We start from the raw sequence: 27,723 nt of genomic DNA, 5'->3' as shown, positions 1-27,723 counted from the left end.
CTTGTATATTGTACTGAGCCCACGGTAATGTTTTCATTTTATACTGTATGTCACGTAGTCAGTTCTAACTTCGAGTGGGAAGCAGAGTCGCAACCCTTGCCCCCAATTTGACCCTTTGTTTTTGAAGCACTGTATTGCAACATGCATTATGTAGCCTACTGTGCATATTAGGATGTAAGACCTTATATATTGGATGTAAGACCTTATATAGTGCTTACTGTATCTCCTATACACTTGTGTAAATACTAAATTTGTAAAATGTATTATGCCTGAACTGCACTGTATTATTGCACTTTGTATTACTCTGATATTTTGTAAGTCGCCCTGGAGTGCCTCAGAGTTTCAAGCATTTAAATTAGGAGTTTTTCAACTTATCTGCACACCATACTCCACACTGTTAAGGGGAATATATATATATAAAATACAAAAATGAAAGATCATAACTGGATAAGTCTCCCCCCTGAGTTAATACTTGGTGGAAGCACCTTTGGCAGCAATTGCAGCTGTGAGACTGTTGGTCTCTACCAAATTTGCAAGCCTAGATTCGGCGATATTTGACCATTATTCTTTACAAAACTGTTCATGCTCTGTCAAGTTCATTGGGGAGCACTGATGGTTAGCAATCTTCAAGTCATGCCACATATTTCTTCTTGGATTTAGGTCGGGGTTCTGACTGGGCCACTCAAGGACATTTACCTTTTTGTTCCTTAACCACTACAGTGTACTGTTAGCTGTGTGCTTCGAATCATTGTCATGCTAAAATGTGAACTTCTGTCAGTTTCAGCTCCTCAAGGACTTTTCAATATTTTTCTCCATTCATTTTCCCTTCTATCCTGAAAAAAGACACAGTCCCTGCAGATGAGAAACATCCCCATAACAAGATGCTGCCACTGCCATGCTCCACAGTACAGATGGTGTTCATTGAGTGATACACTTTTTTAAGGCCACAAAATTCTATTTTAGTTTTGTCAGACCACAAAACATGCCTACTTCAAACAGGGATCAAGGTGGGCTTTCTTGAGTACCAGACAGGCCAGATTTGTGAAGTGATTGGGACATTGTTGTCCAATGTACACTTTAACTAGTCACTAGTCAGTAAAAACCTGTAGCAAAGTTGCCATTGGCCTCTTGGTAGCCTCTCTGATCAGTCTTCTTCTTGCCTGGTCACCCAGTTTTCTTAATAATCATCTTGACTGTGCTTCAAGGGATAATCAATCTGTGCCTTTTGAAAGCTCCTTGGTGCTCATGGTTTAGTATTTGCTTTGAAATTCATTACCCATCAGAGGGAACCTACAGGAACTGCTGAATGTATCCTCTAACCATGTGAATCACTACAATTATTTTACAATTATAACACAGGTGGAGGCCACTTAACTTGGTGTTTGATTTTGAAGGAGACTGCTTACACCTGAGCTAATTTAGGATTTGCTATTACAAGGACACTTATCCAACAAAGCTATTTCAATTTAAATTTTTATACATTTTATAAGAATGTCTTTATTTTTTTTCCACTTGGAAATGATGGGGTAGGATGTGTAGATAAATTAAGAAAAACTAATATTTTACTGCATTTTAATTCCAGGCTATAAGACATCAAAGGTGACAATTTTGAAATGGGGTGTAGACTTTCTATATACACTCACCTAAAGGATTATTAGGTACACCTGTTCAATTTCTCATTAATGCAATTATCTAACCAACCAATCACATGGCAGTTGCTTCAATGCATTTAGGGGTGTGGTCCTGGTCAAGACAATCTCCTGAACTCCAAACTGAATGTCTGAATGGGAAAGAAAGGTGATTTAAGCAATTTTGAGCGTGGCATGGTTGTTGGTGCCAGACGGGCCGGTCTGAGTATTTCACAATCTGCTCAGTTACTGGGATTTTCACGCACAACCATTTCTAGGGTTTACAAAGAATGGTGTGAAAAGGGAAAAACATCCAGTATGCGGCAGTCCTGTGGGCGAAAATGCCTTGTTGATGCTAGAGGTCAGAGGAGAATGGGCCGACTGATTCAAGCTGATAGAAGAGCAACTTTGACTGAAATAACCACTCGTTACAACCGAGGTATGCAGCAAAGCATTTGTGAAGCCACAACACGTACAACCTTGAGGCGGATGGGCTACAACAGCAGAAGACCCCACCGGGTACCACTCATCTCCACTACAAATAGGAAAAAGCGGCTACAATTTGCACACGCTCACCAAAATTGGACAGTTGAAGACTGGAAAAATGTTGCCTGGTCTGATGAGTCTCGATTTCTGTTGAGACATTCAGATGGTAGAGTCAGAATTTGGCGTAAACAGAATGAGAACATGGATCCATCATGCCTTTTTACCACTGTGCAGGCTGGTGGTGGTGGTGTAATGGTGTGGGGGATGTTTAGGCTTTAGTCCCCTTAGTGCCAATTGGGCATCGTTTAAATGCCACGGCCTACCTGAGCATTGTTTCTGACCATGTCCATCCCTTTATGACCACCATGTACCCATCCTCTGATGGCTACTTCCAGCAGGAAAATGCACCATGTCACAAAGGTCGAATCATTTCAAATTGGTTTCTTGAACATGACAATGAGTTCACTGTACTAAACTGGCCCCCACAGTCACCAGATCTCAACCCAATAGAGCATCTTTGGGATGTGGTGGAACGGGAGCTTCGTGCCCTGGATGTGCATCCCACAAATCTCCATCAACTGCAAGATGCTATCCTATCAATATGGGCCAACATTTCTAAAGAATGCTTTCAGCACCTTGTTGAATCAATGCCACGTAGAATTAAGGCAGTTCTGAAGGCGAAAGGGGGTCAAACACAGTATTAGTATGGTGTTCCTAATAATCCTTTAGGTGAGTGTATATATATACACTCACCTAAAGGATTATTAGGAACAGATTAGGATCAGAACTGCCTTAATTCTACGTGGCATTGATTCAACAAGGTGCTGAAAGCATTCTTTAGAAATGTTGGCCCATATTGATAGGATAGCATCTTGCAGTTGATGGAGATTTGTGGGATGCACATCCAGGGCACGAAGCTCCCGTTCCACCACATCCCAAAGATGCTCTATTGGGTTGAGATCTGGTGACTGTGGGGGCCAGTTTAGTACAGTGAACTCATTGTCATGTTCAAGAAACCAATTTGAAATGATTCGACCTTTGTGACATGGTGCATTTTCCTGCTGGAAGTAGCCATCAGAGGATGGGTACATGGTGGTCATAAAGGGATGGACATGGTCAGAAACAATGCTCAGGTAGGCCGTGGCATTTAAACGATGCCCAATTGGCACTAAGGGGCCTAAAGTGTGCCAAGAAAACATCCCCCACACCATTACACCACCACCACCAGCCTGCACAGTGGTAACAAGGCATGATGTATCCATGTTCTCATTCTGTTTACGCCAAATTCTGACTCTACCATCTGAATGTCTCTACAGAAATCGAGACTCATCAGACCAGGCAACATTTTTCCAGTCTTCAACTGTCCAATTTTGGTGAGCTTGTGCAAATTGTAGCCTCTTTTTCCTATTTGTAGTGGAGGTGAGTGGTACCCGGTGGGGTCTTCTGCTGTTGTAGCCCATCCGCCTCAAGGTTGTACGTGTTGTGGCTTCACAAATGCTTTGCTGCATACCTCGGTTGTAACGAGTGGTTATTTCAGTCAAAGTTGCTCTTCTATCAGCTTGAATCAGTCGGCCCATTCTCCTCTGACCTCTAGCATCAACAAGGCATTTTCACCCACAGGACTGCCGCATACTGGATGTTTTTCCCTTTTCACACCATTCTTTGTAAACCCTAGAAATGGTTGTGCGTGAAAATCCCAGTAACTGAGCAGATTGTGAAACACTCAGACCGGCCCATCTGGCACCAACAACCATGCCACGCTCAAAATTGCTTAAATCACCTTTCTTTCCCATTCAGACATTCAGTTTGGAGTTCAGGAGATTTATTTGACCAGGACCACACCCCTAAATGCATTGAAGCAACTGCCATGTGATTGGTTGGTTAGATAATTGCATTAATGAGAAATTGAACAGGTGTTCCTAATAATCCTTTAGGTGAGTGTATATACTGTGCAAATGTTTTAGGCAGGTGTGATAAAATGCTGTAAAGTAAGAATGCTTTCAAAAATAGACATGTTAATAGATTATATTTATCACTTAACTAAATACAAAGTGAGTGAACATTTCTAGGTACACTTGCACACAGTTTTTGAAGGTAGGTTGGCCCAAACATCTTGGAAAAGTAAACACAGCCCTTCTGTGGATTTAGGCAGCCTCAGATGCTTCTCTCTCTCTCTTCATGCAATCCCAGAAAGATGTTGAGATCAGGGCTCTGTGGGGGCCATACCATCACTTCCAGGACTCCTTGTTCTTCTTTACATTACTTATCTTTTAGGAGACACTCTTATCCAGGGCAACTCATATTTGTACCCATTTATACAGCTGGGTATTTTACTGGAACAATCTAAGTGATGTATCTTGCTCAAGGGTACAACAGCACTGCCCTACTCAGGATTTGAATACACAACCTTTAAATCATGAGTCCAGAGCCCCAACCACTACTCCACAGTGGAGTGATTTTTCACACCTGCCTAAAACTTTTGCACAGTACTGTACATACTATTAAAACAATCCATTTATATACATGCCATTTTCATGTGAAGTACGAAGGCCTCTTTAGCATATTTGTCTTTCCCCCCTGACACATTTAATCAAGTCTCCCTGACAAGAAAGTAGGCCACTCTGTCAGATTGATAACTACAATGACTGCAAAGACCTCTCTTGTGCTAAGACAGAGACAGAGCTGTCTGATTGCCTTTCTCAGGGACTGGGGACATTGGTCTGCAGGAAAACAGTGCTGAAAAAATAATTTGCTGATTCACGATCATAATCTGTTGAGGGCATCACAAGTTCTTAACCCACTGAACTCTTAAAGCATTTTATGGCCGCCTGTGAAGAACCAATTACTAACTTTAGAACAGCCTACACTGTCCTATTATCTTGATTCAAATCCTACCATACAGGTTTTTCCATGTCATTCTCTCTGTTAATCATTCTTATTGGATATGTATATTGGCAAGCAACAACTGAAGCAAAAACTCCTTTCTTAAACCTTTCTCAGAGCAGTTAAGCCTACCTTGGGCGCGCTCTCGGACCCTGGGTATTCTCTCTGGTCCAGTTTATTCCAGCGCTGCATGAGTTTAATGACCATTGGTGTGTTAAAATCCACCAGCTGGAACCCTGTTACATTGGCCCCGCCGTGCATGAACCTCTCTAGTGAGATATCCTTAAACCCCTATAAGAAGAAACAAAGAAGAAAGAGGTGAATACAAAGAATTAGTCATTTTACAGATGCTTGACATTGGCATAGGGAATGAACCCAGTAACAGCAGAGGCTACTGCAGCTGCTTACCACAGCACCCCGGTCTTAATATTTCACTCAAAAGATTAAGCACAAGGTGGTTGGGTAGCTTGCTTCAGGTCACACACAGAGGCAGTGAGACTTGCTAGGACTTGAGGGTAAAAAGTCCCATTTAATGAATTCCTGGTGCACTGTGCAGTCCATAATGTCTTTGAAGTGTAGAGCAACACATCAGTGACCAATGCTCTTTCCTCCAAAGCAGATGGGAGCTGATTTATGAGCCTGTTAGGGGGTATGTAAACTGGGATTGCCCCCATGAAAATCCTTCAGATTGGAAGACACTCAGCAGAAATAAATGAAGGAAAATTCTAGGCATATGAAGCACAATTCCCAAGGTTTGGAGAAATCCTTTAATTGAATTCTTTATTTTTTAATTTCCCACTTTCTACCACCGATGTTAGACAGCCGAAGAGCCAATCCTATCACCCAAGGCACTTTTTACTTTTTTTGACCTACACTGCCAAGTCCTCACACAAGCTAAACTGGTCTGATAATTGTTCCTTGATTTCTATGTGCCAAAAAACTAAATAACATTTTAATTCATCCACTTCTTCCAAATGCAATCGAAGCTTGGACTCGTTCATCAGGGTGCTTGTAGCTTTGTAGTCTAAATGTACTTCTTAAGTTCACAAAACAGTTCTCTGAGGACAATAAAATAAGTAAATTCAGAAATAAATGCTAAAGCTTTTTAAAATGCTATCTGTTGTGTACTATGACTACTATGGGTGTAATCTGCTCTAAGCACAGCCTTATTGCAGGTGAGAGCAGAATACCAATCAAATAGCTGGGAACACTCCATCAGAAAATCTATTTTTATTTTATTGAGCATGGTGTGTAAGAGCTCAGAATACGTTATTGCGACAAAATTAGGAAGCACTGCGTGATGCAGACAAGGCCCACTTAATCTGAATCGTACTTCCTGAGGTGCTCCTGTATTATGTCACGTTTATGTCTTGTCTCACTGTAGCACTGTACCACTCTAAGTACAAGAAGGCAAGAGATGTACACCAATACAGCAGAATACACCGAGAGACATGAATAGCTTAAGCCTGCTCCTCTAAAATACGGTAAATGTTATCTTCAAACATGACCGCTTTAATGAGATCATCCTTCTGTAATAATAGCAAAATGAAAGTGGAGCCAACTAAAACACAGCTCACTTGGCAGGAGAAAGCCCTACAAGAGCTTAAAAATGAGGAGTATGTCTGACAATTTTAAACGGCCGATAAAAATGGCAGTTACCCATTCCCAAATGTGTTTTTTTTTACAGTAGATAAGACCACAAAGACAAGAATCTTGCAGCTTCTTCAGGCACAATGAAAGACCCATCAATTCATCATCAGCGTGTCTCTTTCCATCTCCTTATCTGAATCTAATCATCATAATTTACTTATTTCCAATACTCACTGATTGCATAGGACTCGCGCACCTTAACTCAATGAAAGTGATCTGACAAAACAGATTCTCTCTCCCTGCAGAGACCACGCCAAGCTGTCAACTAGACGTGTCACCCATCCAACTCTTCGTTCGCTGCTGACATCTTTAAGCACCTGCGCTCTCAAGGCACTGCTCGCTAATTTAATTCATGCTGAAATACATCTTTCATTACGGGAGAGAAGCTACAAGACCAAACAAGAAACGAACAACACCAAAACGACAACAACAACAGACGACAACAGAACTTTTTCTTACCAAATTCGCCATGATGTAATGGTAGCCTTTGACATGTTTTCCGACACTAACAATCTGAAAAGGAAGATTTAGAATATATTAGCATGCTTTATCACTTCTCACAGCCCTGAGTAAATAAATTGGAATAAATTTCACAACCAGGGGAAATGTGACTGTCAGCTTTTTGTGTCTATCAACTAATTAGCAGCTGTGCCTTATGATGAATTAATGTGGACTAATCAGGTGCAAATGTGTAAATCTATGCCTATCCACTGCCTTGAGACAGTGGCAATGCATTCGATACAGAATACTCTGTGAACCATCGCAATAATAATGACTGTCGTTAAAGGTAAACAACTGCAGCCAGAATACCAAAAAGTTTATTTTGCTTTCAGAAAACTCCGACCATAAATACATTTGATCCCGTTACTTCATTTTTGTCTTGTTTCATACCCTAGTGTTCGCCTTCCATGCGGTTCACCGTTGTTGCCATTTGTCAGTCTGTAACTACTCCAGAACCACAACAAAAGGACTCCTCAAGGCAAACAGTGAAGAATTGAGGGCATTACAGTATATTAGTGTGGCACAGACATCCCTACTCAAAGCTGAATGTGAAACACGAATTTGATTGAGCTGAGGGGGAAGAAAGCAAGCACACAACCCAAATAAAGAAATCAAATAAGAAATCAGTAGGGCGGATTGAACATTTACCAGGCATTGGCATTCTCTGTTCTAACTCAAAGTGTTTGAGGCCTTAACCTGGCTGATTTATTTGCTGCTTAGTCGTGAGATAATATGTAGCTACAGGATAATAAACAGATCCACACAGGGAGGCAGATAACGTAAGACAGCGGGTGCAACTTTATTCTGCCCTGATCTGTTTTCTAATAGGGAGTTTAGTCAGATACACGCTGTTTAAACATGAAGGACTCCCGAAAGCCCAGGCTGGAAATATTTAGCAAGTCTAGTTCAAGTTGCCATAGGCTGTGGAGAAGGGAGAGATGTCTGTTTGGGATTCAGTGCCAATGCCAGGGCAGGGGGAAAAAAGCTTAAAAGTTAAAACAGAGTTATGATGATATATATATATTTTAAAAACTGTTTATTTCTCACAATGCAATGCAAAGTCCTTAAGCTCAAGGATACGATGTTATGAAACACATGCAGTCACACTATATAGTGCAAGTGCAAAACAAACATGGATATGAGTTATAGCAATTTCAGCTCCTGTCGGGATTATCCAATGATCTCCAATAAATTAGCTATCCCCTGAATTGGAAAATTATGTTGGAAGATTGATTTTTAAGCTGGGGAACTTTTGGAAACTGACATATGTGTGAGCCAGCCTTCACCGCAGTCTTGTTAAAGGGCAAAGCATTAATTGTTGTGTAGAATATCTGCATAAATATATATATGTTAAATAGGTGAAGGTCAAAATATTGGTGTGTTAATGTTTGTAAAATGGATTTCATTTGCAGTGCCAGGCGTGCAGCTAGTGAATGAGCACAGTTCTTAAGAAGGTCTGTAGTTCTGCGAATACCCAGTTCAGAATATTGAATTAATTGATAATTGATTCGGTTACCTGCTCTAAAATGTTCTGCAGTCTCTCAGCTTCGCAGTCTATCACAAATTTATTTTCTTGCCTGCGATCAAGATCTTCTAAAAGCCGTCTGTAGCTTGCATCATTAAAATTCTCCACACAGATGGCGCTGACTTGCCAGCCGTTTTGACCTGCCTTTTCCATAATTGCTTGAAGTATGGAGTACCCTGATAAAAAAATAAACAGGAGGAAAATAATGATAGCATTTGGTCTGTTGGAACCTTGACATTTCTCCTACACAAGAACAGCAAACCACGACTTTGTGTTTTTCTTTTTTTCAGAATACAATAAGCTGTTATAGAAAAGAAAAATAAAGTCAGTTTCTTCACTGAGAAAAATAAAACAAGTTTTAATACTCTTCTACACAAGATGGAATTCCTTCATTTGCAATGCAATTTAAATATAATTATCCCCGATAATTGCCTAATCATGGTTAAATAAACAACATTGCTACGACCATAATAGTAACACTAATAACATTGTACCCCAGGATTTAGACTTCTAACATTAATTGTATAACTGAAGAGTTTTATTATTATTATTAGTCAAGATTGAGTAGTAATAAAAACACAGGTGTCCATATATGTTTATGGCATATGGCAGTCAGGTGTGCTTCAACACGGGTCTTTAATAACTGCTTGCCTGAAGGATGCTGCAAGCATGCATTTTTCACAATCCAGCAGGGAACTGAGCCGCAGGACATAAAAAAGAATTACTCAACAATCCAGGACACACCAGGCTGCAGAAAAGCAATATAATTGTGCAGTAATCTTCTAAGCACTCAAAGTTTGCCACTTTTAATCAAAAAGGACTTTGGTTTAGTCACAAGATCCATCAATTGCAATACATCATCTTTTCAGAAAGACTCCGTGGGGTGCGTTCATTCAATAATTCAATCACTTGTTTATTTAGCTAATTATACCAAAAGCCTTTATCAATTTATTTAATTTTGTTTCTCATTTCAGTTATAACTCCAGTGCCTTCATTTCCAAGATGGTGGCTGAATTTTGTACATTGGGGGGCGTCGTTGAGGCTGCTGTCACTCACTGCCCTTCAAGGTGCTGGAGAACTGCCAATTAAAGGTGCTTCCATCAGACCAAGATTTGGTGAAACATGTTCCCCCGACATCTGTGGGTGATATTAGATTGACAGTAGGTGTCAGGACACAGCTCCACTGCACCGAATGAAGGCGGAGAATGGAGCAAACCCACTCTGAAGAGTCATTTAAGTCTGGTCTATCACTGGGAATGTGACAAAAAAATCAGCTCATTCGATACTTTTCCTCAGGATTTTGGTAGTTTTGGCCAGGTCACTCAACAGCTCATTTCAGGATTCCAACAAGATCGTCAAGGTGTGTCTGGATCCTGACAGTAATTGATAGTACTCTTAAACTGATAGAAGCTAAAGAGACAATAATAATCTCTAACATTTCATTGCCACTAGTGTAACACGCTAATAATGATTTGCACTGTGCTCATTTAATCATGTTCTTTCTGCCTCTGTCTTTCACCCAATCTAGCTATCTGCATCTTATTGTGTGTATAAGCAGTACATACACGCGTACACTCATACACACACACACACACACGGGCTGTACACTCACTTGATATACTCCCAGTTGGTTGCCACAGAGAGCTGTCTCCAGCAGTAGACGTGCTGTGTCTACTTTAAACCTCAGCTGTACGCTTAGTATTCTGGCTGCTGCTGCATTCACGAGGATGTGAGTTCAGTGCAACTCCAGAGCAGGCGAATGGAATCGAATTTATGTTTACCTCATTGGGAATCAAGCAGCAGAGGGGGTGGGGGTTGGGTGCAGTGTGGAGCTGTTGAATGAGACTGAAGTTACTGACTTTAAATTAACTGCAGTGGTGTCTTGGTTGTGTCAGGAGTGTTTCTAGAATGATCAAAGTGAGAACTGCAGCAGAGTAATAAGGTCCGAGGATGCAAAGGAAGACACTCTGCAGTATATACCACGAGGATATTCACGCCATTTTCCTGGCACTAATATAATTAATTCCATACAGTTCAGGTTCATATTGTTGTGGCTTGAAAAAAATATTATTTCATCGAAATCCTGTTTAAATGCCACGATTAAATGTCAGATGTAATCATGGTTTACTTAGGAAAATCATTCTAAACTGCAGAAATCCTTGTTTTCCTCCTACACACATTTTTTTTATTATGTTAATGCGGAGCTTACACAAACCACAGACATAACCAAAAGGGGAAATCAATTGAGTTGCCATTTCCTCTCTGTGGGGATGTAGTTCGAGGACTGAACCAGCAAGCTTTAATAGGCTTTTCCCAAGATGAACAATTAAATTGTGAAAAGCAAACACACAAAAACAAACAAAAAAAATGGAATATATTTTTGAATGCTTCATTAATACTGGTGAGGTAATTATCATCCTAGTTACTTTCACACTTTTTGAAAATATATGTGCAGTTGTCTCCAAATGTTTTCATACCCTTGATCAATTGTAACAAAAAGATTATTTAGCTAGAAATGCAAGTCTTCAATCACAGAGCAAACGGTATATGTTTTACACATCATTTGGAGGTCACAACATTTATTTATTTGTTTAATATGTAGCCTGGCAGATCCTTCCATCAGTTACTTTCAAACTTTCCAGAAAAAGTTAAAAGAAACAAAACAAACAAACATTACAAATATATATATATATATATATATATATATATATATATATATATATATATAATAAGCCACTATCTATACATTGTCTCCAACAGACCTCTCCCACTGCTAGCATCGCATTTCCACGGTCTTTGTCTAATGTGTTTAGCCATTATAAATCACTTGATTTTCCAGCCAAATATAACAGATGTCCCCCTAAACTACCCTTCATGGTCATCCCTCAGAATTTGGCAAGCCTGGCTCTCTGTTTGCGCAGACTTACGGAGAGAGAAACAAATATCTAAGAATGTAGATTCATGATTTGAAATTAAAATAATGACAACATGAACCGTTCTGATGAAAGGCTCTTATCGTGCTGCAATGGCTTAAGATCACAAAGCTTTGACTTCAAAGATGATTGAAAATAATGAACTGCTGGTTCTGCTCTTGTACAGACATCAACTATCTTAACTGTTGTTGCCGTTTTCACCAGCAGAGCTTTAGCAGGTGAGCTGCTGTGTTTGTTGAAAGGCAGACCTGGATATCGAATAACAAAAACTGGAAGGTGCACTACTGAAGTGGCCAGGAAGAAAAAATTGTTAATTAAATAAGATTGACAAGGCTTTCCCAGAAAGTTAAAGGGTACTATATGATGCAAATAATTAAATACACACACACACACACACAAACAAATAAGAATGTGCTATGTATAGGCCCTTCTTAATCAATCTCTTACCACTCAAAGATGGCAATAGTAAACAGTAAATAATGTAGTAAATAATTAGTTACATTAAGAAAGCAATGACTGAAAAAATAAGAATACTTCAGGCACCGACGTAATAACTATAATACAAATTAAGATGCTCAGCTTTAGGTGTCTACAAAGAACTCACTGGAATATACATTTCTTAGCAGGAATATAACACTGCTCTACTGTTTGAAAATGTACATGTGTGATTCATTTAGTCTCTTCCTCACTTGCATCTTGCTACAAGAATAAATATTGGAAAGACTTCCTCTCCTTAGTCATCATAATATTATTGCTTGCAAAACTGCTGCTGTAGATTCCCCCCCGCCACCCAGCCCAGTAAATGTCAAAGAAGACTAAAATGTGGGCTTCAGAACATGGCCTCAGGGCAAGAAGTAGGTCCTGTGTATCCGAGGTGAAGTTTTGGAGCCTCCAGGTAAAGCTTTCCTGTCTGCTGATATCACAGAGCACCTGCAACACTTTGGCAACATGGCTTAGAGATCAGAGAAGCAACAACATAGCCATACAGACAGGACTACTTCCACTGTGTCTTTGGAGAGGATCAAATGCCTTCTTTAAATTAAAGCTGAAAGTGAAAAAGCAAATGGTTGTGAGCGCAACATATTGATGTTTTTATCAGTCTGGCCAGCTACCACCCATATGGAAAACCCATATATCTAGAATACTATATAAATAGATACAGTGAGGGAAAAAAGTATTTGATCCCCTGCTGATTTTACGTTTGCCCACTGACAAAGAAATGATCAGTCTATAATTTTAATGGTAGGTGTATTTTAACAGTGAGAGACAGAATAACAACAAAAACGCATTTCAAAAAAGTTATAAATTGATTTGCATGTTAATGAGAGAAATAAGTATTTGACCCCTTCGACTTAGTACTTGGTGGCAAAACCCTTGTTGGCCATCACAGAGGTCAGACGTTTCTTGTAGTTGGCCACCAGGTTTGCACACATCTCAGGAGGGATTTTGTCCCACTCCTCTTTGCAGATCCTCTCCAAGTCATTAAGGTTTCGAGGCTGACGTTTGGCAACTCGAACCTTCAGCTCCCTCCACAGATTTTCTATGGGATTAAGGTCTGGAGACTGGCTAGGCCACTCCAGGACCTTAATGTGCTTCTTCTTGAGCCACTCCTTTGTTGCCTTGGCTGTGTGTTTTGGGTCATTGTCATGCTGGAATACCCATCCACGACCCATTTTCAATGCCCTGGCTGAGGGAAGGAGGTTCTCACCCAAGATTTGACGGTACATGGCCCCATCCATCGTCCCTTTGATGCGGTGCAGTTGTCCTGTCCCCTTAGCAGAAAAACACCCCCAAAGCATAATGTTTCCACCTCCATGTTTGACGGTGGGGATGGTGTTCTTGGGGTCATTCCTCCTCCTCCAAACACGGCGAGTTGAGTTGATGCCAAAGAGCTCGATTTTGGTCTCATCTGACCACATCACTTTCACCCAGTTCTCCTCTGAATCATTCAGATGTTCATTGGCAAACTTCAGACGGGCCTGTACATGTGCTTTCTTGAGCAGGGGGACCTTGCGGGCACTGCAGGATTTCAGTCCTTCATGGCATAGTGTGTTACCAATTGTTTTCTTGGTGACTATGGTCCCAGCTGCCTTGAGATCATTAACAAGATCCTCCTGTGTAGTTCTGGGCTGATTCCTCACCGTTCTCAAGATCATTGAAACTCCACGAGGTGAGATCTTGCATGGAGCCCCAGACCGAGGGAGACTGACAGTTATTTTGTGTTTCTTCCATTTGCGAATAATCGCACCAACTGTTGTCACCTTCTCACCAAGCTGCTTGGCGATGGTCTTGTAGCCCATTCCAGCCTTGTGTAGGTCTACAATCTTGTCCCTGACAACCTTGGACAGCTCTTTGGTCTTGGCCATGGTGGAGAGTTTGGAATCTGATTGATTGATTGCTTCTGTGGACAGGTGTCTTTTATACAGGTAACGAGCTGAGATTAGGAGCTCTCCCTTTAAGAGAGTGCTCCTAATCTCAGCTCGTTTCCTGTATAAAAGACACCTGGGAGCCAGAAATCTTGCTGATTGATAGGGGATCAAATACTTATTTCCCTCATTAACATGCAAATCAATTTATAACTTTTTTGAAATGCGTTTTTCTGGATTTTTTTGTTGTTATTCTGTCTCTCACTGTTAAAATACACCTACCATTAAAATTATAGACTGATCATTTCTTTGTCAGTGGGCAAACGTACAAAATCAGCAGGGGATCAAATACATTTTTCCCTCACTGTACACACATAGTATTAGATGTTTGCGCAGCTATAGTTTTGATACACTTTCTAAGCCCTTCACTGTGTTGCTCTTTTCCCCAGTCTGAAACCCCCACGGAGTCCATTTCTTATCCAATACAGCCTGTGTTAATGCATTAAGACTCCTCTCTCTAAAGGCATGAACAAACCCCTCGTTCTAGATCACTGTTTATCATATTGTTTGCATGAGGGTGACCCAAGATGAGACCTGTCGCCTGCCCATCCACAGGCACATCTGCTCCTCTTAGGGGTCAAAAAAGGCAATCTGTCAGCAAATCTTAAGGCTTACTGTACACTGATGCTCCATGAACACACAGGCCTGCCTGCTGTGGCTCGATTGAGATCAGGGCTGCTGTGCCAGACTAGGAGATGAGATTCGGAGAGCCAATTAAAGACTTTTCCTTCGGAGGGAAATATTTGTCTTCCCCTTTTTGCAAAGAAGTGAACAAATTAGTCATCTAAATTCTTAATACCTTACATTTATAATCCTGCTCTGAACGAACGCAGTGTCGATTGCTCAAAGATTAACGTGTTGTCATAGTTTAATTCAGAACGTTAATTATGCATTAATAAAATATTGTTGGCATTTCCCAAATGAAGGAGTCGCCGTAAGCGAAAGCTAGCCTTGAGAGAAAGTGTGTTAGCATCAATACTATGGCAATGGCCAAATGATCGAGCTCCTTTCCTTCACTATTACAACACCAGTATTGAAAACACAAACATTTTTTGACTGCACACCTCTAACAGCAACACAAAATAAAGGCCTTATATGCAGAAAAGGACTCACCGCAGGTTATGAAAACCCTCAATAGACATCTTATTGACAAAATACTACGACGCTAATTCTGCAGCTGTTTATAAATTGAGAAATGAATGACCCCCACCCCCCACAGTAAACAGCATCCATTTTGTCCCTGAGTGTCCAATAGGTGGCAGTAGTGTTCCATAGGGGTCTGCTCACAAGCCAGAGAGTTACATCTGTGTCTCAGCAGGAGCGCCTCATAAAGTCAAAATTCCCAATACAGAGAACACCTCACCTCTTAAATACAGTCATCCATCAGTGGAGCTCCAATACTATTCAACACCCTTCTTCTGTCGAGGGTTCACACTTCAGCAAGCTTTAACAACTCAACACTTTCCCGAGTCATCAACGGAGAACGCTTTTGGGAAATTCGAATGTTAATACAAACAGATCCAATATCCCAGTATGATAATTAAGTCTATGTAAAGATGGAATATCTTGCCATATTATGGATATTAAAATACAGCAGGAAAATAATAAAATAAAATCAGCAACCAATGAATACCTGCCTCTCACAGCCCTTTGATACCTATAAACACTTTTCTTCCATAGAGTACTTTTTTTTTCTGTGTTTAAATGTCAGAAATATGATCTGAAAGCTGATGCATACGTTTCCTGTCATACAATGACATTTATGTAATACTGCTGGATAACAGCACATTCAAAACAGTCGACTCAAACACCTCTGTAGTTGGTACCTTGTCTGTCACGCGGTCTTGCAGCAGACTGACATTTATCCCTCAGACTCAGACGTATTATGGAAAAATGGGAAAACTGCAGTATTTTTCAGGTGCTCAATTAAATAAGGCAGTGCCCTGCATTGAATACATGCTGGTTGCAATGAAGTGATGCATACTCTATACTATGAGACTGCGACCTTAAAAACAATCAATTATTTACATGAAAGATTGCTATATCAGTGACGGTAAAAAAAGTTTGAATAGGTTTTAATCTAGAAATTATACCTTCAGATATTTAGACTGGTATTTTGAAAAGAAAATATTTTGTCACATACTGCTGTAAAAATGAAATGTATAATATATTAAGATAACTGTCTTGTAATCATCATATTTGAACATATTGCAATGCTGCAACAACAACAACAAATCACTTAATAGCAGTAAAGTAACAGATGGAAAGTGGAATATATAAGGCAATAAGCCGACTTAGTTGTAACTTAGTTATTCTGGGGGATAAAATTAAAAGCTATTTTATAATACTCTCATTTTAATGGTTTTAAACACATATACATCACAGGTTATCCTTAAGCTCTTAGCTCTGTCTTTTTTTCTTAATAGTCCCTCTTAGCAAAGAAAAGGACAAAGACATATCTACTCAATTAATCTGCAATTATGATATGCACATCTTTTCCTCAAATTGCAGCATCAAGATAGACATCAGTGCCTGGCACCACATTGCAGTCAGACTACAAAACTAAAACATTTACCACTGTCATAAAAAAGAACAGATCACAGGCTAACCTCCAGTACTTTATTTGCTGGTATATATTACAGCTTGCAAAGTACTGTGTTATGTAAACTCCTCTTGTCATAAACAAGGGAAGCAGAATTAATAAACTGGAAAATTAAAGAATGGCAGTAGCACCGCAGACAGGACTGATTTAAATACAAAGCCCACTGTTTCGCAATGAGAAGCATGATGAGACTGTGGGATTGCATACCTCTTCATGTCAAGTGCAGTGCAGGGCGATAAGAATCAGTTTTAAGCGACAAAGAAGTTGCTCATCAGTTTTACTGGTTCAGGACAGAGGTTTCTGTGGTGATTGTTTGGGAATATATAGTCGTGGTCCAAAAAAGAAAGAAAGTCGAGCTAGTCATTTATTCAAATACCTCCAGAGCAAGATGAAGTGAGTGGCATGCTTACCCCGGTCTGTGTCGTAGAGAAAGACAAAGCGGTTCCAGTCGTAGTGGTCCAGCAGGCTGAGGAGGGCCCCTCGCAGGGACGGCCGCAGCTGCAGCACGAACTGGCTCTCGCCTTCTGTGGGGAAGCTGGGAGTGATGAGAGAGATGTGCAGGGCGCTGCAGAAGGAGGTCAGGGTGTGCACCGAGCGCTTGTCATACAGACCGAATATTGCGAAAACTCCTCGGGAGTACTGTGAACAGACTGTGGGGAGAGAGAGAGAGAGAGGATGGGGAGAGGATGGGGAGAGGAGAGGGGATGCCATTAAAGTCTTTACTATTGATGTTGTTTTACACAGAAATCATAATACAGACATTTCCCAAATAGATGCATCTGTAAACAGGCAGTCCAAAATGTGCAGGTTCATAAGGAGCCATTATACATCAACCGTAACTCACAAAACATTATTTTCCATATATTAATTTGGAACTCTACAATTACAAAGACGGACAATTTGTTAACGGAAGAATTAACCATATGCTAACCCCATGAAGGCTACAATGGTTACACTGCACCAGAAGGATAGCAAGAGCAAAGTACTCTGCAGAGTCGTTTGAACTTTGCCAGTGCTATCTCTTACACTTAATACCTATGCTGCATGCCCCCTGCTGTGCTGGGGAGAGCAGACCTAACAGTGATTAAGACTCATTACAGGAACATGGAAGGCAGCTGTAGATAAGATGGAAATTAACAGGAATACTGTGGCGTTTGCCTGCAGAAGTTCTTCCGACTGTGCTGTGCAAATCCCACGGCATAAATATCAATTTGGATAGTTGGTGTGTGTGTTTCTCTGTGTGTCTACAAAGTTACACAACAGAAGGCAAATATCATTCTCTTTCATTGAACACAAGGAAGCCCATAACTGGCCTGCTATGTAAATGATATCAGAAATGTACACAACTGGACTCTTCTCAGGTGAGCCCAATATGATGTTAAATAGGGATGCCACTTTCAAAATAAGCACCACTGCTTTAAAAATATCTAAAAGGCATGTACTATAATGAGCAAGATATTCTCCTAGGTATAAAACAACCCATTTTTTATTTTATTTTATTTTTTAAGCCACAGTGGTACATCTTAGAGCTGTCTGGTATATCCACTCAAGGGACTAACGCTTTACACATGTGGGTATCTTTTCTTTTAGAAAACATGTTATATATTTTAATGAGTACTTGCACTATTTATTCACAACCAACCTTAAGACAAAACTGGATAATGAGAAGTGTGTCTGTAGTCAGAAATTAAGGCAAATAAAATGTTCCGTTTACTGACAGCAAATTTATTTTGGAGTCTCGCAGCATTGTAACCGTTTCCCCCCCCCACCCCGAATTTCCATTATTTAGCAGAGTTGAAAAAGAACAAACTGGAATAAATTATCTCTTCTGAAAATATGATTTACTTATTCATGTACACATGCGGTAAAATCGCAAATAAATCCAAACTCATAACTTCAACATAACTCCGATTCCTTCTGCTGCTTATCCCCTAACTCGTATGGATTAACCAATAATCAAACAATTATTAAAGGCCCTGCCTAGTTCACAATTCTTCCTCCAGCTCCGCCTATAGGGATTTAATTGTTATGGTTCATTTTGTTCCTTTAAGATTAATGCATGTGTCACGGCTGGGGTGGTATCCATTTGCAGAAATTCCAATGAGACACAATAAAATAATTCAGAACACTGAACATTAATTGAAGCAGTTCATCTTGCACCTTGTAATCAACAATATATTTTTATGCACAAAGCACAGAGCTACATTTCCAGTTATCCTAGGGTAAGGGGTAGATTGTACATCGGGGTGTGGGGGTAAACCATGTGAGTAAGTCCCTGAGGCACTCTGTGAGCCCAACAGTTTCCTTCCATTTGTACCTCCTTCGTCCACAGAGACTGCCGAGCTACCCAAATGTCCGGATGTTAAGTTGATGCCAGGTCATGTTTTAGGAATCCAGGCTTATCTGCTTTTGACTACATTCATGCATTGCCAGTGAACTACGCAGTCAAGAAACCCCTGAAGTCGAAGAACGTCCTCAAACGCCATGTGAAGATCTTCAGTCACTCTGTGCCAGGAGGAACCGTGTAAAAGAAGCACCACATTCCCAAGAATACTCTCTTCCTCCCCCCCACTATCTCTCCAAGGCTGTGCTCCTGATTGGCAGTGGAAACTTTTAACTCCTGTATGCTTTATTTCAGCAGTGCCATCTGTGCCCAGGATAAATGAGCTGGAAATGTAGGTGACCGATTCTACAAGCCTAGTTTCCATTAATGCTAAGGAAACTCTGTTTATTCAATTGCAGATGTGTTTACATATTTAAAAACATATATCTTGTTTGTTTGTTTGTTTGTAAGACTGCTTGTATTAATTGTTTGGCTGTATTCATTATTTCTGTATATGTGTGTGGGGTGAGGCAATTGAACCCTAGTGAAATGTAAAGGTCAAATATGTCCCTTTACTCAAGCATCAAAAAACCCATTGAAAGATAATGAGAGCTGAATAATAAACATATTTGCCAAGATGCTTCTGTAGGTGTGCATTAGCTTAACACCCTACAATTTAAGGATCTGCTGCATACAGGCAAAGGACCCTGAAAATGGACTACTGTTTATTTTGTACTAACAAGCTACTGTATGCTTTCTGCTCAGTAGGACAGCATACAATGTAACTCAATAAGGTCTTATGAAAACAAAGATCAGAGGGAGTGCGCTCGGGGTCAGCTAAAGCCGAGATGACACGGCGTGCCGAAGACTGGAGGTTCAATGAGGTCCCTTCTTAAACCGCAGTGACTTTAGCAGCGCCTCACACCCCTCGGAGAGCTCAGATATCACAGGTTCGGCATGTGAAGCCCTTGGGAACGACGCTGCAAATGAAAAGCTGTAGAAATCAGTGACAAAAAGTGACAGTCTGCCGGGCTTTGCTCTAATTAAAACAAGCAGGAGAAAAGCTTTCTTTTCAGATGCAAGTTGAGCAGGACACACAACCTCTTGAAGTCCTCTTGTGTTTTCACCAAAGAACTCTTGACAACTGAAAGAAAGTTGCTCTGTACCTGAACAAAACACATTCCTCTGGTGGTTGCCTAACTTACAACAGTTATTTTCTTAGTTACTTCAGATGCTAACAGAAATAAAAATATACATGTTTATGTTCTTTTTCCAGACTGGTAAATGCAATTTCATATTTTTCCTGACATGTCTATTTCCGCGCAAAGGAAGAAAAACACAATACAAGTAGAACCTATTTAAAACGAATCCCCTTTCAGGCACGCTGAAAAGGTTTCTGAAAGGTAATTATTTCTTTATTTTAATAAGCCATCCTTGTTTCTTTGGTATGGAAATGTTTAGGGACTGGCACAGCATTTTGCTTTAACTTGATTGCCTGCTCATTTTGGTGAATTTATGAGAGGGAACATTCATTTCAATCTACATTTGTTTGCAGTCTACTTCTCTCTCTGAGAATAAATCCTGCTCAATTAACCACATGGGACCAATCCTGGTAAATAATGTAGAGAAGTGTTGATACTTTTGGCACCTAGAGATAGACTACTGCCTGGGTTTCAAAACAACTCGCAGAAACATTGCTTTATTCTCCGGGCTAAAACAGACATCCCTACTTCATAATGATTTAATTGGGAAACTGCTGTTTGCCCTATTATAAACAAAAAGATTTTAAAAAAGAAAAAGAAAAATCAAAAGCCAGTGAATGAAAAACATACAGCTCGGACAATTGAATGAATATTAATATGTCAATGGGAATAGTTTTGAGATGTACTTTGGTATAGAAACTGCAATGTTTTAATTAAGCTATTTTACCCAGGCAGCAGTAAAGTGATACCTTACTGAATAGGCAATGCTAATAACAATTTACATAGGTAGGTTTCATAGGAACACAATCAGATTACAAGCACCTGAAGTATTTTTTTTATTAGATAGTAACTGGTAATAAATAATTGATAACAATTAGTTCTATAAAGCAGTAATTAAAAGTCAGAGCATAACAAGTGTCTGCATTTCTTAGAAGGGAAGAGATTATTCACAAGCACTTCCCAAACTTAAATCTATATTTTGTTAGAGAAGCAATCCAATATGTTATTTTAAAAATATCTCAATTAATAAAAAATAATATAGACTACATGCAATTAAATGGTATGATTGCATTCATTATTAATTCATTGAAAAGCCTAATCTTGAACAGCGTCTAACTGAAATGCCAATACATAAAAAAAAAAAAAATAGACTGTACGTTTCGAAAGTGGTAAAGAGGTGAATGTGAAAGTACTGGTCGTTATTCCAAACAGCTTCCGAACATCCTTCGAAGAATCTGAAAGATGATTTTTAATTTCTGAGGGTCAAGCTGGGCAGTTCAGAATCATTATTTTTGAAAGGGCTCTGAAAACAGCACAAGAATGATACTGGTCTCCAGAGAGACACTATTGGGTCTACTGATGAGAAAAAAACTATTCCGCCAACGTAAGAGCCAACTCTCCCTTATAAGACCATGAGAAGGTCAGAGGAGGTTGCTTTGCCCATTTCGCTTTCGAAGATTCAAACACCAGCCAGTAGGATGATCCCTCTGATGCCTATTTTTCATGTATTTGCTTTTGTGAAGTTATACAGTACCTATTATAATATCTATAACAAATGTAACAAATCCTTAATAAACATGTTATAGCACCACTGTCCACAAACTGTAGTTAAAGCAATACCAAGAAATGGGCTTGTTTTATACCTAGTGCCTATAATACACACACTCACACATGACCGAGACATTTAATTGAAGGGTGAACTTGTTTGTTGAAGCTACTGAGCTTAGGCAGGACCAGTGTGAGCGTCCAGGATCTTGACTGGCCAGGTGATACAAGTGTTAGTGGTTCATTTATTTTAAAAGCATGCCTGAATGCTTCCTACTTTTTGCTATGTATGACAAAACCTTGACTGTTACAATTGTGACCAAATACATAGCAAAACCTTTATCTCGGAGTCTCGGTATCTGGCCTCACACAATTTACATCTGCAGTACAGCTGGATCACATGTTTAATTGGTTCACATCTCAAGGGGACGGTATTTTTATGTTCTATTAAAAATTGAAATAATGTATTTTTCTTTGGCTAAAAAGAACACCATCCACAATCCAACCCGAGCTGTACAGTAGTTCAAATACACTCTGTCAGTGTCTACCCAGCTGATTTTAGTCTACTGCTACACATTTTTTCAATTTGTGTTATCAGTCAGGTTGCTTTCACAAACACACAACATGGAGGGAAACTGTTATACACACAACCTGAGACACAGGGCAGGAGTCTTTCTCACCTTTCCTCACTGGGCTGGCTACCACAACTTTTAACAAATCTCCTGCACAGGTTTTGTGCTGATTTAACGGACATATTTTAAATCTGAGAACAATCTGTTGCACACATGCAGCACTGCCTCCTTTTTTCCCAGTAACAATGGGATCTTTGCAAATCACACTCCACTCCCAGCACTCCTGCTGAGCGGCTCACCAGAAATCATTTGATTGTGTTGATCCGCGGCTCTCACTGTAGCTAATTTCAGTGACAGAAGCTCCCGTCGTGCCCTCTCATAGTGTTTCTACGCAGTACAATTACACTTAATGAAGAGAGCCTTCTGTCACAGAAACAAATAACCCGCTTTACCTTCTCAGCAGTCATTGCAGAAGTATACAGTTGCAGTAGTAGTTGCAGAAATAAAAATATGAATTTGTTAAATTCATCAATTAATGTGCACTTATTGATGGGTTCATCTAGGTACTAAAGACAGGAAATGTAACTGCTGAAAAATGTATTTTTAATGCACTGAATTTCCCCCTCCTACTTATAAAGATGCTTTCTGAGTCACTAGGTTTATATCAATGAGTCTGCCTGGCTGATGTACCAGACCACACTGTAACCGGTGCTCTTTGCTTATCCCTACTGGGAGAATTTGACCAACATCGATAGTCAGATCATTCAACCTGTTCTGAATTTATTTGGCAGCAGGGGAAACACAGCAGACCTGCTCAGAAGAATAACCCGAAGAGACTCTCTGAATGTGTGGACACATCAACAATCCCTCCCACTCAGGATTACATCTGCTGGGTGAACATCGAGATACACAACCATCAACCCAACAAAAAGTTTATTCTCCCCTAGAAAAATTATGACTTCAAATAAACTGAGAGACAGACGAATTCACAGTTATTGTCGCAGGGAACTTTTAAAATGTGAAACCAAGATGTTAGCCAGCAGACTTTCTTTTCATGCCTAATTTGTTTTATTTTGACAGAATTAAGACAAATTTAAAGGGGGGGAGGGCTGGGGAATGAAAAAAAAAAAGAAAAATGTGATAGAAATCTGTGAGTGCCAGCCTTCAATGTTAATTTCTACACCTGTGAAACGCTACTATACGATGTCTATAATTTTCACCCTAAACCAAAAGCTCCTACCATATGATTCATGAGCTCTACAAAATACCTCTCTATATATTATATGCATCACATCCCATTCAAATTAGGCCACTAGGAGAATAAGGAGACTGGAAGATAGGAATTGACGTAACAGTTCATTTTTAATTAAGTGAGGAAACAGAAAAGACTAATTTCAGGCAGAACAAAACGTCTATGGAATTCTCTTGGGCTCCAAGGCTAGAAGGCATTAAACAAAAGTTGATTTTAATTAAACACAATTTTAACATGGCATTTCTAACACGTAATCCAAATAGTTTTTTATTTTATTTTTTTAATGACCATTACAATTTGAAATGCTCCATTAGTGGAAATGAATGCGATGATCCCAGATCAAATTAATTTTAAAAATGCCCATTTTCCTTAGTTTTCATGTTAAGGCAATGTCTTATACCTATTACCTATAGATTTCACAAGTACACTGTGCAGTGTATAAAGTTGAATATAATTATTTCTCTGCACCATGGACAAAATGCATTTTGGAGGGCCTGCCAATCATAAGAACACATTATAGGAATATATGATTTAGTTTAATATATTTTGATATACTACTTATTTTAAAGCAACCATGTCAAATATATTAAAAAATAAAAGGAAATAACATGATTTTAATTTTGAATTAGTACACAAATACTATGTGTAATCTCTGTGTTATTCTGCTTTAAATTTCTATAAACAATTTTGAATGTACTGCACATCACTAATATATTTGTTCATAGTTCATGCAGGAGATCTAATACTGTAGCATAAACAGGTTTACAATCCCTCTGGAATAAAACACAGAGCCAGGCTCCACACGTCGACAATGAATACTACCACACCATGCAAACCATGCCAGTGCTCTCCACTCACAGCCACTGGGAGCAATGCATACACTGACACAAACCTCTGAACACTGCAGAGCTCTAATGCAAACCATACAATGCTGCAATATCCTATGACCCCCGGATAGCACTCACAAACAGTGTTTACAAATGAACAATCAGGTCATCCAGTAATTCTGAATTTCAATCAATCGATTCCTCTTATAGGTTCTGCACTAAATATACATATACATACATATATATATATATATATATATATATATATATATATATATATACACATATACACACACACACACACCATAATGGTCTGCTCATGCAGTGTTCATAAAGAAATAACATGAATAATCATGACTAAAATAATTGGCTTTAAACATGAAGAACATGTGATTAGCTTGTACATAAGCATGATTCTTTACAAGAAAAATAACTGGGCAATTTTTATTTTAAAATTCAAAATTGTGATGAATCCATACATTTGCTTAAAAAGGCTCACTTATTCATATAACCAGTCCTGATTTGTACATGTGATTAACACCATTTGTTGCAAAGGAATTACCCATGAATTCACAAGGAACATACTGGAGAAAAAAACATGAATCATAATGATTTGGCGCAGGTGAAAGCCTAAAGTCTAAATACCATTTTATCCTCTGTTGCGCATGAGGATTCAGATCGACTCGCATGTCTCGTTTGGCACACAGTGTAGCAACAGCCATGTGCTTTCTGACTGACTGCCTTTCTGAAAAGCAACATCTTCTGATTTGGAGAAGAAGAAAAAAATAATAATTTCCCCTCCAGGCGAGGGGATATGTTGATCCAAAGGCAGTTGTAAAAGAAGCCCTGACCTACGTGTCTGACTTGGAATCCTGTGGATAGATTGAGAACGCATCTGCCTTGTGTAAAAGGGCATTCGAATCTGTAAGATTGTTTATCCTCACAGACTGTGTTAATTACACTATTATATATGATAGAAAACTAAAGTTGTTGTTTTTTTTACTTTGGTGTTCATTGTGCTATATTCAAATCAGATAATGAATAAAACAGTTAATTTTGTTATTTGAACACAAATCTCTTCATTTTTCCAACAAACTGTGAAGTTAAAGTTGGATCAATAACTGAAGACACAAGAGTTAAAGAAAATTAGATGAATGTTCACTGTTGGGCCTAAAATCAACAGACATAGAGCTGACTTCCTGGTGGTTTTGCTAAAAAAAATAATTTCTTAAACTTCTTTGGTTAATCTCAGTCTAACCATGATGATTTTTATTGACAATGTTGTTTTTTTGTTGTCTATTTATAGCAGCAAAAGAATGATGTCTTTGAAAATGCTTTAGCCAGATGACAGAAATAGCCGCGGCCTTTGCAAGAATTTGCCCAAACATCCCTGAGGAAAAACTGCCTGCTTTTTGTCCATACGAAGGGAAGACTGAATGGCTAACAGATTGGGGGCAATAACAGCATATAAGCATTAGCGTACGGATGAGCAAGGAGGAGAGTACATGGTGTTTTAGTATCTTTCATATCATTGCTGCCTCGTGGCTCTGGCCGTACTCTACTTATATAGATGAGTTTATGAACAAAAATACAAAAATTCCCTCCCCATTAATTCGGTTATGATATACAGAAAATGTTTAAATTACACTCGCAATGATTTCAAAAAATAATGGAAGACATATATAATATGAAAAATGCTTGAATGCTTCAACGGCGCTGGCGGGGGGAAGTTGATTTCTTATCCAGTAACTCGTGCACTACAAGGCTCCCATCAATCCAAGGTCGAAGGAATGCAGATTTACAGATTGATTCACTGTATTTGAAAGTGGAAACTTCAATGTCCTAAATAAAATACCATTATATTATGCAGTGAGATTCCTCCATCAAATCACTTGTAATACACTGTTCAATACTATGGAGGAATGAATTAAGGGGCAATTATAATATCATAGTCATCCCATTATCCTTTTAATTATTTGTGTCAGGGCATCATTTATAAAAATGGCATTTCGTACTTTGCACCCGATGTAAGTAATGCTGGCCCTGCTGGTGCACCGAGCATCAGCAAAGACGCTCGGAGACTAACACATCAAACAGAGCACTGAATGCAAGGTTTTATGTCTCCTGCTAAAGAAGCTTCTGCAATAGTTTCTCGGAGCAAAAGACTGGGGAACAATTCCAACAATTCAGTGACGATGAGGGATGCACGGCTTTATGCGGTTCTCTCTGCTTTGTTTCTTCTTGCTTTCTTTTGTCTCCTGTCAGAATCGTAAATGCTACACTGGCATTACACAAAACGTTTCCATTCAAGTTGAAATAAATACCAGTGGGTGTGACCAAAATCCTTAATTTGCACAGGTATTCAAAAGACTGAAAAACACACTCCCTAACCCTCATATATTTATGCGTTACACCAGAATTAATTTTATTTAATTCAGCGATTCTTATTTAATTCTTATTTCTGATGGTCTGTCCAACTAATGTGAGCGTGAGACCATTCTTACCCACACCTATATCCTCAAATAAGCCTTACCATAACGCCAATGATTTAAAAAATGTATTCTTCTTTTTTATTGAGATGAGGTGATACGTAATAAATACTTTCAACATCAAAACTAGCAGTTAAGTTTACAAACGAGAGCAGGCCATTCGACCCATCGTGCTCCTTTGGTGTCCATGAATAACTAAGTGATCCAAGGACAAACAAAATCACTGGATGTCATTGTGTGTTAAACCCATAAGAATCCTTGCTCACTATTAGCTGTAACAATAGCCAAATCCTGAATGTTGAAGCTGACACAGAAAGTGGACCTATGCCTAGTCTGCAACTACACCCATTTACATTAACTCAGAAACACAACCCAGACCCAGGCCTACAGAAGTCTCAGTTTAATGCCGACTAACATAGTTTCTCTTTAATAACATTAACTCTGAGTGTTTTATCTATACAGTACCTGTCTTTTGTGAGGAACGCTCCTAGTGTTTAACAGGTAGCAGGAGACTCACTAGATCCACTGAAGGAAATCTTGTGACGGCCCACTGCAGCCATTTTGTGCCAGCAGCTCAATGCACAGTAGACAAGATGGAGTCATAAGGATCTCAGGAAATTAAACAACAAGAGGAGATTCAGGTGAGGTAGCCTGAGAAAACCCAAGCTGGAGTTTTTCAGGTTCATCTGAAAGACCAAACCTTCAATAGCAAATTGTCCTCTCTACCATGCTGGGGGCAACGGTCTAGATTGAGTGGTGCAAAAGAAGGGCCACCATCACCTCCTCGTCCATAAACGCAACTTCCAGCAGCAAACCGCTTCTCTTTCCATGTCTCTTTTCAGGCACTACTTTTCCCTCGCTGCTGACATCTGACTGGAG

General features: G+C 39.4%; 1 protein-coding gene across 3 annotated transcripts in view; it reads right to left on the bottom strand.

The window, feature by feature from the left end:
- gria4a (glutamate receptor, ionotropic, AMPA 4a) overlaps positions 1-27,723 on the bottom strand; it is a 91,926-nt gene that overhangs the window by 36,275 nt on the left and 27,928 nt on the right. For all 3 annotated transcript variants that reach the window (XR_010816419.1, XM_066699291.1, XM_066699290.1), the window contains exons 3-6: positions 17,045-17,284; positions 8,665-8,849; positions 7,107-7,160; positions 5,130-5,288 (exon numbers count right to left, since the gene is read on the bottom strand). Coding sequence is in view for 2 of the 3 variants with exons in the window: in XM_066699291.1 (XP_066555388.1) it covers positions 5,130-5,288; positions 7,107-7,160; positions 8,665-8,849; positions 17,045-17,284 (638 nt within the window). In the remaining variant the exon portion in view is untranslated. The remainder of the gene's footprint in view (positions 1-5,129; positions 5,289-7,106; positions 7,161-8,664; positions 8,850-17,044; positions 17,285-27,723) is intronic.

Source organism: Amia ocellicauda, chromosome 3, assembly GCF_036373705.1.
Source record: "Amia ocellicauda isolate fAmiCal2 chromosome 3, fAmiCal2.hap1, whole genome shotgun sequence".
NCBI lineage: Eukaryota > Metazoa > Chordata > Actinopteri > Amiiformes > Amiidae > Amia > Amia ocellicauda.
This window is presented reverse-complemented; position numbering and strand designations above follow the sequence as displayed.